The sequence below is a fragment of the Salmo trutta genome, chromosome 23 (assembly GCF_901001165.1).
Source record: "Salmo trutta chromosome 23, fSalTru1.1, whole genome shotgun sequence".
Taxonomy (NCBI): domain Eukaryota; kingdom Metazoa; phylum Chordata; class Actinopteri; order Salmoniformes; family Salmonidae; genus Salmo; species Salmo trutta.
This window is the reverse complement of record NC_042979.1, coordinates 28,985,971-29,003,859: the sequence shown is the minus strand read 5'-3', so window position 1 is coordinate 29,003,859 and position 17,889 is coordinate 28,985,971. Positions and strand designations below refer to the sequence as shown.

The following is a 17,889-nucleotide window of genomic DNA, read 5'->3' as shown; positions in this document are numbered from 1 at the left end:
GCACTAAAGTCTTTCAACAAAATGTTAACAAAATGTTACAATCTCACCTGAAACTAAAAATGAAATAAAACACATTGATGGTGGAGTGAATCTGTTATCAAAATCTCTGCTATAGCCCCATATAACACAATAAAATGCAAAACCCTTTGAAAACCAGTGAAAAGCACATCAACTCTTCACAGGGGTACATAAACATGATGAATAGGAGAATGAAGAGGAATACTGTATGAATACAAGAAAGGGAGCAGGTATGCAGATCTACTTCAGTTCCTCAGATTGAGTTGGCAGCTGCTTCAGTCTTCAGTTAGATCATCCACAACAACAAGCTGACACACAGAGAACACTTGGATAAACGTGTAAACTTATATTTAATTTCCATCCATACTTCACGTAGAATAAGAAACCGGAACATACAGTACATATCACACTATGTGTTTAGGCTGCAAGGTTCTTTGCAGTGGGAGCCAATCCAAGAAGATGGTTACAGAGGCTCACTAGACCAATCTGAGAAGAGAACAGGGTTACAGAGACTCGGTGTCAAGGATGGTTATTTATAACCCTTTACAGTGAGTGGAGGCAAGGGGTGCACTTAAGACCTCCCCCCCTCTCACAACACACACACACACTCCCTTCCTATAAGGTCATCAATGTGTACAAGAGGCTACTCATTTGACAAACCCCACCTCTCCAATTCCCCCCTCCCCCTCTGTGATTCATACCTCCTATTTCTAACACACACACGAATACAGACACACACACACACACGTTTTTTTCAGCTGGCCACCATCCATCAACACAGAGGAGATTGGATGATCTGGAGCAGCGGTTATACGGTACACTCCTCTCTCTTAGATACAAAAGGAGAGGAAATGGGTAGCACTTTATTTTACAGTTCAGAAATGATCAGATATTTATTTAGAAATTACATGGTTAAATGGTAATAACCTAACAATTACCTATGAGTCTGACTGACTGCTTAATAGAGAATCGCCATTGAAAGTGTTTAGGCTGGGTCCGGGAAAACAGACCAAAAAGTGCTACTGTGCTACTGTTTAAAAATGGTCAAATAAACAAGTATGCATAAAAATAAATATCCAGAAAAAACAGCCTGGTCTGATAGACGTAACATAGTAAATGTAAATCCAGGACACTAAAATTAGTATAATACTGTATGTTAGTATGGTTACATAAGACAGATGGTTACTTAAGGCAAAAATTAAAGTAGGATGGTTAGTTGGGATGGTGGGTGGGCATATAGCGTGAACGTCTAGCAACCCAATGGTTGCAATTTCACATCACAGACAACTTTAGCATTTAATTAATTAGCAACTTTTCAATTACTTGGTACTTTGAGCTACTTTGCAACTACTTAGCATGTTAGCTAACCCTTCCCCAACCTTAACCCTTTATGCTAATCCTTCCCCTAACCCTAACATTAACTCTTTAACCGAAGTTCTACACTTAACCCTAACCCCTAGCCTACCTAATGTTAGCCAGCTAGCTAACGTTAGCCACTAGCCACCTAGCTAGAATTCATTACATATCATACAGTTTGAAAATTCGTAACATACTGTACATTCTGCAAATTCATAAAATATAATACAAATTGTAATTCGTAACATATCATCCACAAATTAGTACATACCATATGAACCATAACATATCATACTAAATGGAGTCTTTCGGATTTACGTACAGAATAATACGAAATGCTCTGAGACCAGGTTGAGAAAAAAAGATGAAGTTCAGTCATTTTTACTTCAATTCATCATTTGACCTCTCAATTTCAAATTGCTGCAGCATAAAGCCAATAAGACTAAAAAGGACAGTATTTTCCCCCTAAATAAGGCTAAAGGATTATGCATCCGCCGCCAACTTTGGCTGGGTCATTCACTGGGGCAGGAACGGAAGGAGTGGTCTGGCTAGGTCCTGTTGTAGGTTCAACTTCTGGCTTGGCTGACTCAGCTGGTTCAGCCTCTCCTTTAGCTGGTTCTGTTTTACTGTCCTGTCCTGTCAATACCGGGTCTGCCTCTGGCTTGGGGCTGTCATTCTCCTCAGCCTGAGGTGGTTCTGTGTTTCCTTCAGCTAATTCAGTCTTTTTATCCTCTGCTTTTACTGGTTCAGTAGCTATACTTGAGAGCAGCGTAATCTGGGATTGGTAAAATGAGGATGAGTCGTCAACTGGTGTTGTCATATCTTTCTCCTCCTCCCTCTGTCCTGTCTCGCCATCCCCCTCTCCTTCATCAGCAGTCTCAGCTGGTGAAGCCTTCTCTTTCTCCTCCTCCCTCTCTTCCTTCCCTCTATCCCCTCCTTCCTCTAGGATCTCAACTGGGGTCTGGGCTCGAGCCAGTGGCGCTAGTTTCAAAGAGCTCTTGTGAGGTGCAGCTGGCTTCCTTCTAGGGGGGGCTACTGGCTTTGGAGCTTCCTGATTTGTTCCACTGTCACTCAGAGGTGGGAGTGTTTGTAGTTCCACTGTGGGAGCATCATGTTTGTATGAGAGGTCCATGTCTGTGGGTGGCTCAGTGACACCCCACCCACCAGCCCTCTCAGAGAAAGACTCTGGGTCAGAAAGTGGTGGATCATTTAAATCTGTGACAACGGCCTGAGTCTTGTTCTCCTCCTCTGTGGTTTTCCCTTCTTTAACCACTTGAGGCTGAGGTGCTTCCTGCACAATCTTTAAAATATTGTCTGCCTTAACATGTTTGTCCTCCTTCACAGGTTCTGCATGGTTCTTTTCTTTATCCAGTGATGGGATGTACCGGTCATCAGATGGAGAGGAACTGGCGTTCGTCCGGAAAAAATCTGTCATGTCATGCTCAAACTCCTGGATCTCCCCTTCTGTCTCTGCATCATCAGGTTGTGAGAGAAAGCTCTCCAGCGTGTACAATTCCTGTGCCCAAGTTCTGAAGCCTTCCTCTACTGCCAGTTCCCCTTCCAGCTCCACCATGGGAGTCTCGTCCTTCAGGACAAACTTCTCCAGGTACCCCCTGTCCTCCCGGTCTGAGTGTCTGCTGTGGAAGGACCTTTCGGAGGTCATACTCTCAGTGTCTTCCTCCTTCACTCCTTCCCTGCTGCCCACCGCCTCTTCATACAGGTCTGTGTAAAGGAAGGCCATGGCCGTAGGCTCTTCTAGCAGAGTGGGGTTGATGATTTTGGGGGGTCCCGAGGGGAGGAAGATGGGGGTGAGGACGGTTTCCTCACTGCCGAAGAGGACCGATCCACTCTCCTTCAGGGGGGACTTGGGTGACTTTTCTACTGCGCCCTCCTCTACTTCCAGATAGTTCTTTGAAGGCATATTGTCCATACCGCCGTAGAACACCTCATCCAGATGGTCACTGGAGATTTCTTCTCCGCTAACGCCTGTGTTGGAACATCCCAGGTCTTCGGTCACAGGTGCGGCATCTTGGAGCTGTTCCGGCTCCTCACTCACCTGCTGGTTTTCTTCTCCACAGTCTGCTTCCTCCTCCTCCTGTCCTTCTTCAATCATGGTGGGGCCTCCTGGAGCAGGCTCATCCATCTGTGTAAATGTCTCAAAGTAGTCCATGTCGCTGGTGGCTCCTCGTCTGGGCTGCTTTGCCACCGGAGCCCCAGGAGGATCAGTCTGATCAGGCCTGGTGAGATGGGAGGATTCAGTGTGTTCCACCATTTGATCTCCACCCCCCACTGATGGTGCGTTGTCCTCCTCAAACACCTGAATGAATGGATCAGTGAATGAATAAACAAACAAGTGAATGGGCAAATAAATAAATGAATGACTGAATGGATGGATGGATACACAGAGTAAGGTCTACAGATCTAATTCAATTGTGGTTGTCACCTCTTCTATGATTTCGTTACTGGGTTTGGTGAAGGTGGATTCCTCCAGGTAAGACAGGTTGTCCACCATGACTTGGCTCTCCTCCTCGTCTATGCTCACCAGCCTGGGAGGAACCACGATGTTCAGGATCTCTGAGCCTTCTGACACCAGGCGGAACAAACTCTGCTTCTTCTCCTCTTTGGGATCTGTCGTTTCCTCCTCCTCCCCATCTCCCTCTGCCCTCACATTGGGCAGGGAGACCTCCACTAGCTCTGGCTTCTCAACCAACTCACCTGAGGAAGGAAAAATATGCAAAAATGTGTCTCAATAGATTACAGTTTGAGCATATCAGAGTTTGAGACATTACCTAATTTCTTTCAGTGACCTCACCTAAGTCATCACCTGTGGGCAGAGGAGTCCGTCCCCGTCTGTCAGCCCGGCTCCTGCGTCCTCCTCCACAATTTATTTTCATCCTTGGCCTCCTCACCATCATTGCCTCATCCATGACAAAGGTTATTTTACCTGCCATTCCAGATCCTAATCCAGGTGAAACGGACCTTTCATTAATGGGAAAGCAGAATTCCGAGGCGACGGTAGGGGTGGGTTCGGCTTCGGAACCCCAAGGGGTGGAGCAGCGGCTGGAGCTGGTCTCCCATTGGATGCCGCTGTCCTCGCCCTGCACGGTAACCATGGAGAAGGAGGGGTCCATCATTAAGCACTGCATCTTGGGACGCACCGCCTCATCCTGAACCGCCAACCGCAAACTGGAAGAGACGCGATAATACAGATAACATAGTGAGGTACTGGGGCAAATGTACATTTTACCATTTCGAGGCACATCAAGAAATTATAATAAAAAATGACTTGAAATAAAAGCCTTATGTATGTGACGATCCCTCTACCCCTGCCCCTCGGTCTGTCTGTCTGGCTGTTTGTCTGTCTGTCTCACTAGGAATGTGACCTTTTGTATGGAGTAAACCTTACTGAAATCATAACAAGACATGATTTCTATGGATTGTACTCTGATTTATCTCGACAAAGTGGGATACTCAGAGACAGCAATCATTTTCAATCATTTATCAAATAATTTAATTATCGCCATAACTATTCATCCACACTAATGTGATCTCGACGGAGGGGCTAAGGTTTTTTGCGAATGTACACTGCCGGTCAAAAGTTTTAGAACACCTACTCATTCAAGAGTGTGCAAAGCTGTCATCAAGGCAAAGGGTGACTATTTGAAGAATAAAATATATTTAGATTTGTTTAACACTTTTTTGGTTACTACATGATTCCATATGTGTTATTTCATAGCTTTGATGTCTTCACTATTATTCTACAATGTAGAAAATAGCAAAAATAAAGAACAACCCTTGAATGAGTAGGTGTTCTAAAACTTTTGACCGGTAGTGTACTTTGGAAAAAGACTCAGATTTCACTTCTAGTAGGCTGTACAGAATGTCAGAAATTATGTAGGATATAGGCTGCTACCTGTTGCGGAGATCCTCAACCTCGTCATTGATTTGGGAGACTCCCTCAGTGATGTCCACATCATCCTCTAACATTGTCAGAGTATCTGGATCTATTCTGATACATTCCACCGTTTCCATTGTATCCATTGTAGCAGGTTCTTCTCATCTATTTTCAATGGCTTCTTATCGGCACTCCGCAAAGCAACGTTGATGACATTCCAAGTTCGAGAACTTGCTCAGAGATTTTGTGCTCAGCGTAATCTTGAAATAGAAAGAACGGCATCCAGGGTTTCAAAATGTGTCATCCCTTGACAGTTGACACTAATGTTGAAGTATAGTACCAATAGCTATAGCTGTAAAAGTATTTTTCGTGGGGAAAAGTGTATCCTGACCCAGGGTGTGTAGGCTACCTATAGACGTCATATACAGTTGCAGCAGTATCAGCAGAAAAGACGCCCACCTCTTTTTTTAAAAACGTTTTTTTTGCCAGGTCTAAAAATAATACTTGTCACCAGCCTCTATCCAATGGCATGGTGCTGTCTGCCAGTCTGACACAACAAGGGTAGATAAGAAGGATTGAATTGACACATGTAGAATGTCATTAGGCAGTGCATAATTAACAAGGGAGTATCATGTTTATTATAATCAATTTTCTCAAAGTCCAGCACCATGGACAGCACCAGTGGTCAGAGCCTCTCTCTCTCTCTTTCTCTTCTCAGTGTGCAAGAGTAGAGCGGGCCTGTAGTCATGCAAGCCAATCAAATTCAATACATTTATTTCACATTAAAATTAGGATCATCTTTCTGCCTACAGGGTCTCTCTCTGGTCTCGGTGAGACTTGAATGTCAAAGTGTCATCTGCTAATGTCCTTCCATTCGCAATGTGAAACAGATACTGGGCAGGGAATATGAGACTCAAGGAGAGGGGTGGGGGTTGCTGTTGGAGCACATGACAGGGGGTCTTTCTCAGGTATAGTCTCCTACACCAACCCTTAACAATGTACAAACAGATCTAGGAAAAGATTACTGTCCTAAAATCCAAACTGTGAAGGCAGGTAGCCTAGTGGTTAGAGTGTTGGGTCAGTAACTAAAAGGTTGCTGGATCAAATCCCAGAGCTGACAAGGTAAAGATCTGTGGTTCTACCCCTGTGCAAGGCAGTTAACCCACTGTTCCCTGGGTGCTGTGGATGTTGATTAAAGGCAGCCCCCTGCACCTCTGATTCAGAGGGGTTGGGTTAAATGTGTAAGACACATTTCAGTTGAATGCATTCAGTTGTAAAAATGACTAGGTATCTCCCTTTCCCAACGCAGATGTTTTTATATAAAATCATTTGGGAAATAATTAAGTACCTTATTGTAATATTTTTAATATTAGCTTTTTTTTCCCCAAAATATTTCTTAAGCAAAGAATTTTACTAGGACTGTCTGGGAGTGGTCTGAGTTGGGAGGAGAAAACTTAAAACTAGCTGTATTGGAACTCTTTGTTATTGGTCTATTAACCAATTTACCGCCTGGTGATATCACCAGCGAAGCCGAAACTCCTGCTCATGCAAACAGGTTGATTAGAAGTTCGTGAATTTTGACTGCACTGGGCCTTTAACAATTAGGGGAGGAAACACAAAACTGAACTTAGATCAGTGTCTACTGATAACTTCATCCTACCCTTTTAAGACCCCTGTGGGTTATGGTTGTAATATTCTCAGTCGCCTAGGAGCCTCCAGTTTAGGGTATGTAGGGAAAGCGAGTGTGAACTATTCTGTGAGGGTTTCCCCAACTGGGGTGAGGGTTATGGAACCCATCAGGCAGGTGTGGTGGTGTTGGAGGCTAAAAACAGACAGGCACTTTTGGCCTGTCCTACAGCGTTCTCAGGACATGTGACAGTAGATCGGTTTTCACTCTTCTGAGAGCAAACAGAAGAGGAGAGGAGGTATCTATCTAGTCAGAAGAACCATATAATGCTATGTCAACATGTTTTGGAACAGTGGAATAATCAAGGGGAGAGGATGGGAGGAAGGATAGGAAAGGAGGGGAGGAGAGGAGTAGGAGAAGATAAGGAGAGGAGGGTGGGGATTCTGTGACTCCACTGTGCTGACGGTAGTGATGTCCCTGCCATCCAAACCTTGGCTGTGTGTTAATTCTACACTTAATGAGTGTACAAAACACTACGAACAGCTGCCCTTTCCAGGACATAGACTGATCAGGTGAATCCATGTGAAAGCTATGATCCCTTATTGATGTAACTTGTAAAATCCTGTGGATCGCTTTCAACACCTTATAGAGTCCATGTCCTGGTGGAGTGGGCAGGGCAACTCAATATTAGGAAGATCAGTGTATATCAATGTTCCCTGCTCCCTCCCTTGTCGGGTGGTAAATCAGATGTGAGGGACAGGGCATGAGGATCTTATGTTTCAGTGAAGTACCACCCCCAATATCTGTGATTTATGTGTAGCCATGAACATCCCAGGAAAATGTAATAACAGTGTTTGATAATTAGCATTAACACTGAAAGATTCAACCATTTAAGATTTCACCTACTGAGCTGAGTTGTGTTTTTGACACTATGTTAGTCACGCCATGGCCATGCTATCCTCAAAGCTCACGTCAACACTCCACCTGTATTATATTGGATAATGTATTATATAAGATCTACAGTGCATTCGGAAAGTATTCAGAACCCTTCCCTTTTTCCACATTTTGTTATGTTACAGCCTTATTCTAAAATTGATTAAATTCATTTTTTCCCTCATCAATCTACACACAAATACCCCATAATGACAAAGCAAAAAGAGGTTTTAGAAATGTTTGCTAATTTATAAAAAATAAAAAACAGAAATACCTTATTTACATAAGTATTCAGACCCTTTGCTATGAGACTCGAAATTTAGCTCAGGTGCATCCTGTTTCGATTGATCATCCTTGAGATGTTTCTACAACTTGATTGGAGTCCACCTGTGGTAAATGCAATTGATTGGACATGATTTGGAATGGCACACACCTGTCTATATAAAGTCCCACAGTTGACAGTGCATGTCAGAGCAAAAACCAAGCCATGAGGTCGAAGGAATTGTCCGTAGAGCTCCGAGACAGGATTTTGTTGAGGCACAGATCTAGGGAAGGGTACCAAAAAATGTCTGTAGCATTGAAGGTCCCCAAGAACACAGTGGCCTCCATCATTCTTAAATGGAAGACGTTTGGAACCACCAAGACTCTTCCTAGAGCTGGCCGCCTGGCCAAACTGAGCAATCATGGGAGAAGGGCCTTGGTCAGGGAGGTGACCAAGAACCCGATGGTCACTCTTACAGAGCTCCAGAGTTCCTCTGTGGAGATGGGAGGACCTTCCAGAAGGACAACCATCTCTGCAGCACTCCAAAAATCAGGCCTTAATGGTAGAGTGGCCAGACAGAAGCCACTCCTCAGTAAAGGGCACATGACCGCCCGCTTGGAGTTTTCCAAAAGGCACCTAAAGGACTCTCAGACCATAGCAGCATCATGCTGTGGGGATGTTTTTCAGCGGCAGGAACTGAGAGACTAGTCAGAATCGAGGGAAAGATGAAGAGAGCCAAGTACAGAGAGATCCTTACAACAGGACAACAACCCTAAGCGCACAGACAAGACAACGCAGGACTGGCTTCAGGACAAGTCTCTGAATGTCCTTGAGTAGGCCAGCCAGAGCCCAGACGTGAACCCGATCGAACATCTCTGTAGAGATCTGAAAATAGCTGTGCAGCGACGCTCCAATCCATCCTGACAGACCTTGAGAGCATTTGTAGAGAAGAATGGGAAAACTCCCCAAACACAGGTGTGCCAAACTTGTAGCATCATACCCAAGAAGACTGGAGGATGTAATCGCTGCCGAAGGTGCTTCAAAAAAGTACTGAGTAAAGGGTCTTCACTGACATTTTCTACATGTCCCTGATTGAGTCTGTATTACCAACATGTTTCAAGCAGACCACCATAGTCCCTGTGCCCAAGAACACTAAGGCAACCTGCCCTAATGACTACAGACCCGTAGCACTTACGTCTGTAGCCATGAAGTGCTTTGAAAGGCTGGTAATGGCTCACATTAACACCATTATCCCAGAAACCCTAGACCCACTCCATTTTGCATACCGCCCAAACAGATCCACAGATGATGTAATCTCTATTGCACTCCACACTTTCCCATCTGGACAAAAGGAACACCTACGTGAGAATTGACTACGGCTCAGCGTTCAACACCATAGTGCCCTCAAAGCTCATCACTAAGCTAAGGATCCTGGGACTAAACACCTCCCTCTGCAACTGGATCCTGGACTTCCTGACGGGCCGCCCCCAGGTGGTAAGGGTAGGTAGCAACACATCCGCCACGCTGATCCTCAACACTGGAGCCCCTCAGGGGTGCGTGCTCAGTTCCCTCCTGTACTCCCTATTCACCCACAACTGTGTGGCCAGGCCCGACTCCAACACCATCATTAAGTTTGCAGACGACACAACAGTGATGATCAACGACGAGACAACCTAGGTCAGAGACCTGGCCGGGTGGTGCCAGAATAACAACCTATCCCTCAACGTAATCAAAACAAAGGAGATGATTGTGGACTACAGGAAAAGGAGGACCGAGCACGCCCGCATTCTCATTGACGGGGCTGTAGTGGAGCAGGTTGAGAGCTTCAAGTTCCTTGGTGTCCACATCACCAACAAACTAGAATGGTCCAAACACACCAAGACAGTCGTTAAGAGGGCACGACAAAGCCTATTCCCCATCAGGAAACTAAAAAGATTTGGCCTGGGTCCTCAGATCCTCAAAAGGTTCTACAGCTGCAACATCGAGAGCATCCTGACTGGTTTCATCACTGCCTGGTATGGCAACTGCTCGGTCTCCGACCGCAAGGCACTACAGAGGGTAGTGCGTACGGGCCAGTACATCACTGGGGCTAAGCTCCCTGCCATCCAGGACCTCTACACCAGGCGGTGTCAGAGGAAGGCCCTAAAAATTGTCAAAGACCCCAGCCACCCCAGTCATAGACTGTTCTCTCTGCTACCGCATGGTAAGCGGTACCGGAGCGCCAAGTCTAGGACCAAAAGGCTGGTCAACAGCTTTTACCCCCAAGCCATAAGATTCCTGAACAGGTAATCTAATGGCTACCCATACTATTTGTATTGTGTCCCTCCCCAACCCCTCTTTTATGCTGCTGCTACTCTCTGTTTATCATCTATGCATAGTCACTTTAACTATACCTACATGTACTGTACATAGTACCTCAATTAGTCCGAATAACCGGTGCCCCCGCACATTGTCTACCCGGACTATCTGGATTGTGTCCCGCCACCCCCCACCTGCCAACCCCTCTTTTATGCTGCTGCTACTCTCTGTTTATCATATATGCATAGTCACTTTAACTATACCTACATGTACATGTTGCCTCAATTAGCCCAACTAACCGGTGCCTGTATATAGCCTCGCTACTGTTATAGACTTGCTACTGTATATAGCCTCGCTAATGTTATAGCCTTGCTACTGTATATAGCCTCACTACTTTTATAGCCTTGCTACTGTATATAGCCTCACTACTGTTATAGCTTTGCTACTGTATATAGCCTCGCTACTGTTATAGCCTTGCTACTGTTATAGCCTTGCTACTGTATATAGCCTCGCTACTGTTATAGCCTTGCTGCTGTATATAGCCTCGCTACTGTTATAACCTCGCTACTGTATATAGCCTCGCTACTGTTATAGCCTCGCTACTGTATATAGCCTCGCTACTGTTATAGCCTTGCTACTGTATATAGCCTCGCTACTGTTATAGCCTCGCTACTGTATATAGCCTCGCTACTGTTTAGCCTTGCTACTGTATATAGCCTCGCTACTGTTATAGCCTCGCTACTGTATATAGCCTCGCTACTGTTATAGCCTCGCTACTGTATATAGCCTCGCTACTGTTATAGCCTTGCTACTGTATATAGCCTCGCTACTGTTATAGCCTTGGTACTGTATATAGCCTCGCTAATGTTATAGCCTTGCTACTGTATATAGCCTCGCTACTGTTATAGCCTTGCTACTGTATATAGCCTCGCTACTGTTTTAGCCTTGCTACTGTATATAGCCTCGCTACTGTTATAGCCTTGCTACTGTATATAGCCTCGCTACTGTTATAGCCTCGCTACTGTATATAGCCTCGCTACTGTTATAGCCTCGCTACTGTATATAGCCTCGCTACTGTTATAGCCTTGCTACTGTATATAGCCTCGCTACTGTTATAGCCTTGGTACTGTATATAGCCTCGCTAATGTTATTTTCACTCTCTTTTTACTGTTGTGTTATTTCCTTACTTATCTATACCTATTTTTTACTTAAAAATTGCACTGTTCGTTAGGGCTTGTAAATAAGCATTTCACTGTAAGGTCCACACCTGTTGTATTCGGCGCACGTGACAAATCAACTTTGATTTGACTTGAACACTTATGTAGATGTGATATTTCAATTTTTTTATTTGTAATAATTTTTCAAACATTTCTAAAAAACTGTTTTTGCTTTGTCATTATGGGGTATTGTGTGTAAATTGATGAGGGGGATTTAAAAAAAATCTATTTTAGAATCAGGCTGTAACATAAAATGTGGAAAAAATCAAGGAGTCTGAATACTTTCCGAATGCACTGTAGAGCCTTCAAACTCAACTCTGGACCTGGAATCCAGTTCCACTGCATTGTTTTCATTGTTCCCCTCTAATCAGGGACTGATTTGGGCTCTCGAGTGGTGCAGCATTGTAAGGCACTGCATCTCAGTGCTAGAGTCGTCACTACAGACCCTGGATCGATTCCAGGCTGTATCACAACCGGCTGTGATTGGGAGTCCCATAGGGCAGCGCACAATTGGCCCAGCGCTGTGTCCGGGTTAGGGTTTGGCCGGGGTAGGCTGTCATTGTAAATAAGAATTTGTTCTTCACTGACTTGCCTAGTTAAATAAAGGTTCAATAAAAATGTAACACCAGGTGGGTGCAATTACTGTAATTATCAGGTAGAACAAAAAAACAGCAGGCTCCGGACTTCATAGGATAAGAGTTGAATACATTTGAAGTAGATAGTATCTGAAAATACTGATAACATATCTGATACTGCAGTGTGCATGTAAAAAGGATCTGCTTTGATGCCAAAGAGAGAATGGCATACCCCTCCATGCAAAATAGTATACATTGTATCCCCCTCATCATTTAGTCTATAACACGTCTATCTCAAGCATAGAACAAACCGTTAACATATGGGCCCTGATCAAAACTAAAGGCAAATATGTCTCTGTTGTCTTGTTTAAAAGAAAACTTGTTGGAGGGCCGGAAAATGATTTTGAAAACAGTAGACGCCATTAACGGCCACATTTGGCACTGTCATCCAATGTCCACAAGGTGGCCACCATCAGTTGCACAATAATGCAACTTGAACAAATCAATGTGTACACTACATCCATTATCATTCTGTGTATGCTTTTAATTTCTAGAAGGTAAATAAATGTTTCCCATTAGAAAAAAGCACAGTAGTAGAGTAGTAATAGTGTAGTAATATAGCAGCTATCCATAAAGTGGACCTCTGGGTGAATCATAAATATAAAGTTCTAATTCTATGAAATACTATACTGAACAAAACTATAAATGCAACATGCAACAATTTCAAGTATTTTACTGAGTTACAGTTCATATGAGGAAATCAGTCAATAGAAATAAATGCATTAGGCCCTAATGTATGGATTTCACATGACTGGGCAGGGGCACAGCCATGGGTGGCCTGGGAGTTAAAAAAATGTTTTAACTAGGCAAGTCAGTTAAGAACAAATTCAATGAATGCCTACCCCGGCCAAACCTGGACTACGCTGAGCCAATTGTGCACCGCCCTATGGGACTCCCAATCAGATCCGGATGTTATGCAGCCTGGATTCAAACCAGGAACTATAGTGACGCCTTGTGCACTGAGATGCAGTGCCTTAGACCGATGCGCCACACAGCATTCGCTCACCCACTTGGGAGCCAGGCCCACCTACTGGGGAGCCAGGCCCAACCAATCAGAATGAGTTTTTCCTCACTAAAGGGCTTCATTATAGACAGAAATACTCCTCAGTTTCACCAGATGTCCAGGTGGCTGGTCTCAGATGATCCTGCAGGTGAAGAAGCTGGATGTGGATGTCCTGGGGTGGTGTGGTTAAATGTGGTCTGCGCTTGTGAGGCTGGTTGGACGTACTGCCAAATTCTCAAAAACAGCATTGGAGGCAACTTAAAGTAAAGAAATTAACATTAAATTATCTGGCAACAGCTCTGGTGGACATCTCTGCATTCAGCATGCCAATTGCACGCTCCCTCAAAACAGGACACATCTGTGGCATTGTGTAGTGTGACAAACTGCACATTTTAAAGTGACCTTTAATTGTCCCCAGCACAAGGTGCACCTGTCTAATGATTATGCTATTTAATCAGCTTCTTGATATGCCACACCTGTCAGGTGGATGGGTTATCTTGGCAAAGGAGAAATGCTCATTAACAGGCATGTGCATATAGGATCTCTGTATTTCAGCTGGTAGAGCTGGTAGAGCATGTCTCTTGCAGTTCAAGGATAATGGGTTCAATTCCCGGGACCACACAGATGTTTAAGTCACTTTGGATAAAATAGTCTGCTAAATAGCATATATTTTATTTCAGCTCATGAAACATAGGACCAAGACTTTACATGTTGCGTTTATATTTTTTTCAGTATAATTCTAAGGAATTAAAGATCTGTGCAGTGGGCTGAATTAGTGGACTCTTTTGAAAATCTCATGTCAGCATTTTCATGCGATTTCATGCGATCTTCACAAAACATACCACAGTAAAAGACTTGAATGGAATACTGCATTTCATGTTTATTACAGGTTTATTATGGGTTACATAATAAACTGCAGGTTGGTAGGTGTTGCTACACTATTTGACAGTTGCTAACCAGGAGTGACGGACATATTTATCGGTCATTACGTCAGATTTCGAAGGATACGGTGACTTCGGTGCGAGGACGGCGTGATGACGTAGGCCAATTTAACGTTTGAGGATGGGTAGAGATGGTGCTTTCAGGACAACTTGGAACTCGGAAAAAACGGGTTCAAACCATGACGTCAGTGGTCTTCAGGTCGAAAAGTCACAGCTCTAGAAAGATACCCGAGTTCCCGACTTAAAATTCCAAGTTGGATGACCGTTGAAAACGACTTTTCCCAGTCGGAACTTGATTTTTTCCGAGTTCCCAGATGTCTTGAACGCACTGAAGTCTGAGATTTCCGAGTTCCCAGATGTTTTGAACCCGACAAGAGATGTGATGAATGGGATGAGAGGAGAAATCAGAGACTACACAAACAGACGGCTGAAGAAGGGAGGCGTTCGATGGAGCGAAAAGAGGTCATGATTTGACATTTGAGATCTCTGTCTGATAAATAATATCAACGAACTGGCAATCGTTCATATTTCAACATAATTTACCATAGCATTTCATATTCGCCCGGCTTCGAAGATGCTAGCTGCTTGTCTGATCTGGTACTAGAGGAGATGGTGGAGCCATGAGAATGCACCAAGTCTTTCCGCGAAAACAGATGGGAGATGAAGCCTACTCGACAAAAAAATATATATTCCCATGTAGCTAAAAATGAGTTTATTATTGTTGCAGATGTATTTATGATGTTAGTGCCATGCAATGATGCGTTTGATAAGCTGTAGTAGAATAGCTGCTGGAGGAATTTTGATGGCACTTACGACGCCAGGGAAAGAGGCAACGAGTAAATTGTGCTATTTTGAACAGTCGGGCCTTACAAAGTGACATGCAGGAATGAATGTTCAGCATTTTTTTCGCCCGAGGATAACTGTATGCGGTGCAGGCAGCTGGTCACGTTGAAAGCGGCGGTGTCTTTGGAGAGTAGCGAAATACAAGGCAGCGGAGAGGAGCGCCGAGCTGTAATACCTAAGTCCGTCTAGAACCAAGTGGATATTTTAAGCCTATTTTAGCAGCCAAGAGAAGATTGTGTTCCGCCAATATTAATGCAAGCGGTCCCAATTTACCTGCCTTATAAGTGTAAAATGAGGTTCGCGCTACATAGGAATTAAAAACAGTCTCTGTCAATCATGAATGTGGTCCTTGGTAGCCAACATTAGCTTAGCTGCTATCGTCGCTAAGCATGATTGAATAGTGCATATCATTTATCTAACGTCAACACCGATGTTTTCGATCCTCATGCATGCACCGACACGTTTGTTTGGGTGAGCTTTCAACCAACACCCACAAGGTATAACAGACGAACAAGCTATGTCGGCGTGAAGGGAACCGCACTGACTATCTCGAGTCCCCCGTCAAGCCATATCCGTCAACAGCGTTGTGAAGAACCGCTTATTGGAGAGGAAAACACAGTAGCTTGTTCATTCCCGCGTTGGAGCCCTCGGCGACCACGGACTGAATCCCTTCCCTTCGATTAACCGACCAAGCAAAATGGGGTATGTATCGCGCAATGTAGTGCCATTTTTACCCTGTACTAATCTTCCCACACAAGAATGGTGTTCATGGGAGGTGTTATGATTTCTAGGAAGCCTGGTTTGTTTCAAGATAGATACGTGCGGGTAGAAGGTTGAGCGCAATATGCTGGCAGGCAACATGGGTTTACCTGAAGTTTGCTTGCATTAGTCCATGGCCTAAGCTTTAGCTTCCAAATGCCTACTGAACAATTGATCAAACACTGGTGAATAGGCTATTCCTCCGTTATTCTAAGATAGGCCACATAAAGCATGTTATCGGTTTTATTTCAATACATTAGAGTACGTCAGATGGGTTTAGTGTCATTGGAATATTGTAATCTCATCCAGTACTGGAGGGATGGCCTTGTGACGGGGTTGTCTACATGAACATTTATACATTATTTCACACGTTTGTTTAAGATTTGTTCCAGTGCCTAAACAAATGCTATAATATCTACCATAGAAGTAGATCATACTGAGGCACAATATGCCTGTCATACTTTCTGAAGAAATACTGGCACCAGAAAGGAACCCAGAAGTCATTCAGTTTATTTACAGTTCAGACTAAACACCTTAATGTGGAACCCCCATCCCAGAGGATCCTGTTATCTTGTCAAGCCTTTGCCTGGCAATCCAACTGTGATACCGCTGGTTACAGTCTGAGATTAGTGCCATACATTTGTTTGGAAAGCCAGAATATTGAATATAATATATCTTAAACTTCCTCTACCTGTAGTCTCTGCAGTTTGTTGTTTTGTGGTTTGGAATTTGAGAAAACATATCTACAGGAAAGTATTATTAAACAGATTTTTCCAAACGCTGGTACTGCAGTCACCTGGCACATACGCAAAACAACGTAAACACCTGCAAGACTTCGGTTAGTATGCTTGCATTGCATGCATGTACTTCTGTCTTGTGCACGTTCTTCAGGTGGTCAGCAAACAAATGGTGATAGCCACACGCAGAGACCCGCGTTTTGAAGTCGGTTTAATAATACTTCCCTGTGGATGTTTTGTCTAAAGTTTCTGTGCCACAAAAGGACTGATACATAGGCATACACCTATACCTACACAACAAACTCACTGTGTTGTTGAATATGGACTAAACCTGATTTTATACCATCTTAGATTCAATTAGAAAAACGTTTATTTCAGGGGTGAACTGCGGCTTGAAGCCATACAGCACCTCACTAACCTTAAATTCCTTGTCTATGATCTAGTTCTTGGACAAAAAATGAGAAGAGTGCATCTTTCTTCAAAGTGTGCCCTTATCTTAAATGAAGCCTCTCAGAGTGTTGGCTGTTAAAGTGTTTTAGTGCAGGGATTCTGTTCTGCATAATGTATTAATGTAAACCAGGCGGAAACTTGGCACCTCAGCAGCCTACAGTACTCTCAGGACGTGTCATAAACAGTCTGATATATTGGGCTAATAATCGTTAGTGTAGATGGATTGAAATAGGGAGGTTTCAAGAGTGTGTTAGAAAAAATGTTATTTGGCATAATTTTAAAACTATTCTCAGGGTTAAATGTTGCACAAATGATTTCTCAAATTATGATTAATCTCTCTTCAACTGAACCAACTCATTGTCTGCCCTGCCCTTATCTGGTTCAACAACTTTAACCAAAACCTCGACTAGCCTATGTGATGCATATGCGCTGAAACACGTCAGTTTTTAAAGCTGCAATCAACAGTTTAAACAAAGCGTCAGCCTCGCCCGTTTCAGTAAAAAAGCTGAGGGAGGGGCCTGCAGAAATGTAACCACTCTCAAATTCATCAACAGCACTATGGATGCAAAGACTGATCATCTATGATATAAAAATGATAGTTTTAACCACGTTTTGAGGCTATATAGTGTTTGTTTACAGTACATTTACTTTGTTCACAAATATTGGAGTAAAACAGGCTTATATTTTGGGTTCTGATGGAGTACGACAGCTGAACTAAGCTCATGAGGCATTTATAAGTTATATTCTTCAAGAACAAATGGGTACATATCATTAATTCACAAGTCCAAAAATGGATGTAGCTACAGCAGATTGCTCCTTTAAGGACAGCCTGTTCTGCGCCAACCTTTTAAAAGTTCCCTTCCTGTCCTCAGACTGAGTAGAAATGATCTTCACAATCATACAAGGTGCCAGTGT

At 43.7% G+C, this 17,889-nt stretch overlaps 2 protein-coding genes across 5 annotated transcripts in view; one reads left to right on the top strand and one right to left on the bottom strand.

Annotated features, from left to right (window-relative positions):
- Nucleotides 1-349: 349 nt before the first annotated feature.
- Nucleotides 350-5,703, bottom strand: si:ch1073-398f15.1 (cardiomyopathy-associated protein 5). Of its 2 annotated transcripts, none has more exons than XM_029709760.1 (4): nt 5,288-5,703; nt 4,187-4,560; nt 3,818-4,089; nt 350-3,691 (listed from the first exon to the last, which is right to left on the bottom strand). In XM_029709760.1, the coding sequence occupies exons 1-4, from the start codon at nt 5,413-5,415 to the stop codon at nt 1,850-1,852; spliced, it is 2,616 nt and encodes an 871-aa protein (XP_029565620.1). In that variant the 5' UTR covers nt 5,416-5,703; the 3' UTR covers nt 350-1,849. The 2 variants fall into 2 exon arrangements, with proteins under 2 accessions (XP_029565620.1, XP_029565621.1); XM_029709761.1 differs by having other exon boundaries at nt 4,199-4,560.
- An 8,849-nt stretch (nt 5,704-14,552) lies between these two features.
- Nucleotides 14,553-17,889, top strand: part of LOC115159737 (homer protein homolog 1) — a 33,881-nt gene continuing 30,544 nt past the window's right edge. For 2 of the 3 annotated variants that reach the window (XM_029709758.1, XM_029709757.1), the window contains exon 1: nt 14,553-14,647. In XM_029709758.1, coding sequence (XP_029565618.1) covers nt 14,568-14,647 — 80 coding nt within the window. In that variant the 5' untranslated portion in view covers nt 14,553-14,567. Of the gene's footprint in view, nt 15,731-17,889 lie in introns of all 3 variants that reach the window. The other variant, XM_029709759.1, reaches the window with a different exon arrangement.

Bases quoted from the DNA above. Each gene is read 5' to 3' on its own strand.
- si:ch1073-398f15.1 (XM_029709760.1), bottom strand. From the start codon at position 5,415: ATGGATACAATGGAAACGGTGGAATGTATCAGAATAGATCCAGATACT. The intron at 4,090-4,186 runs GTGAGGTCACTG...TTCCTTCCTCAG, and splicing joins GCCCACAGGTGATGACTTAG to GTGAGTTGGTTGAGAAGCCA. The intron at 3,692-3,817 runs GTGACAACCACA...CCATTCATTCAG, and splicing joins GTAACGAAATCATAGAAGAG to GTGTTTGAGGAGGACAACGC.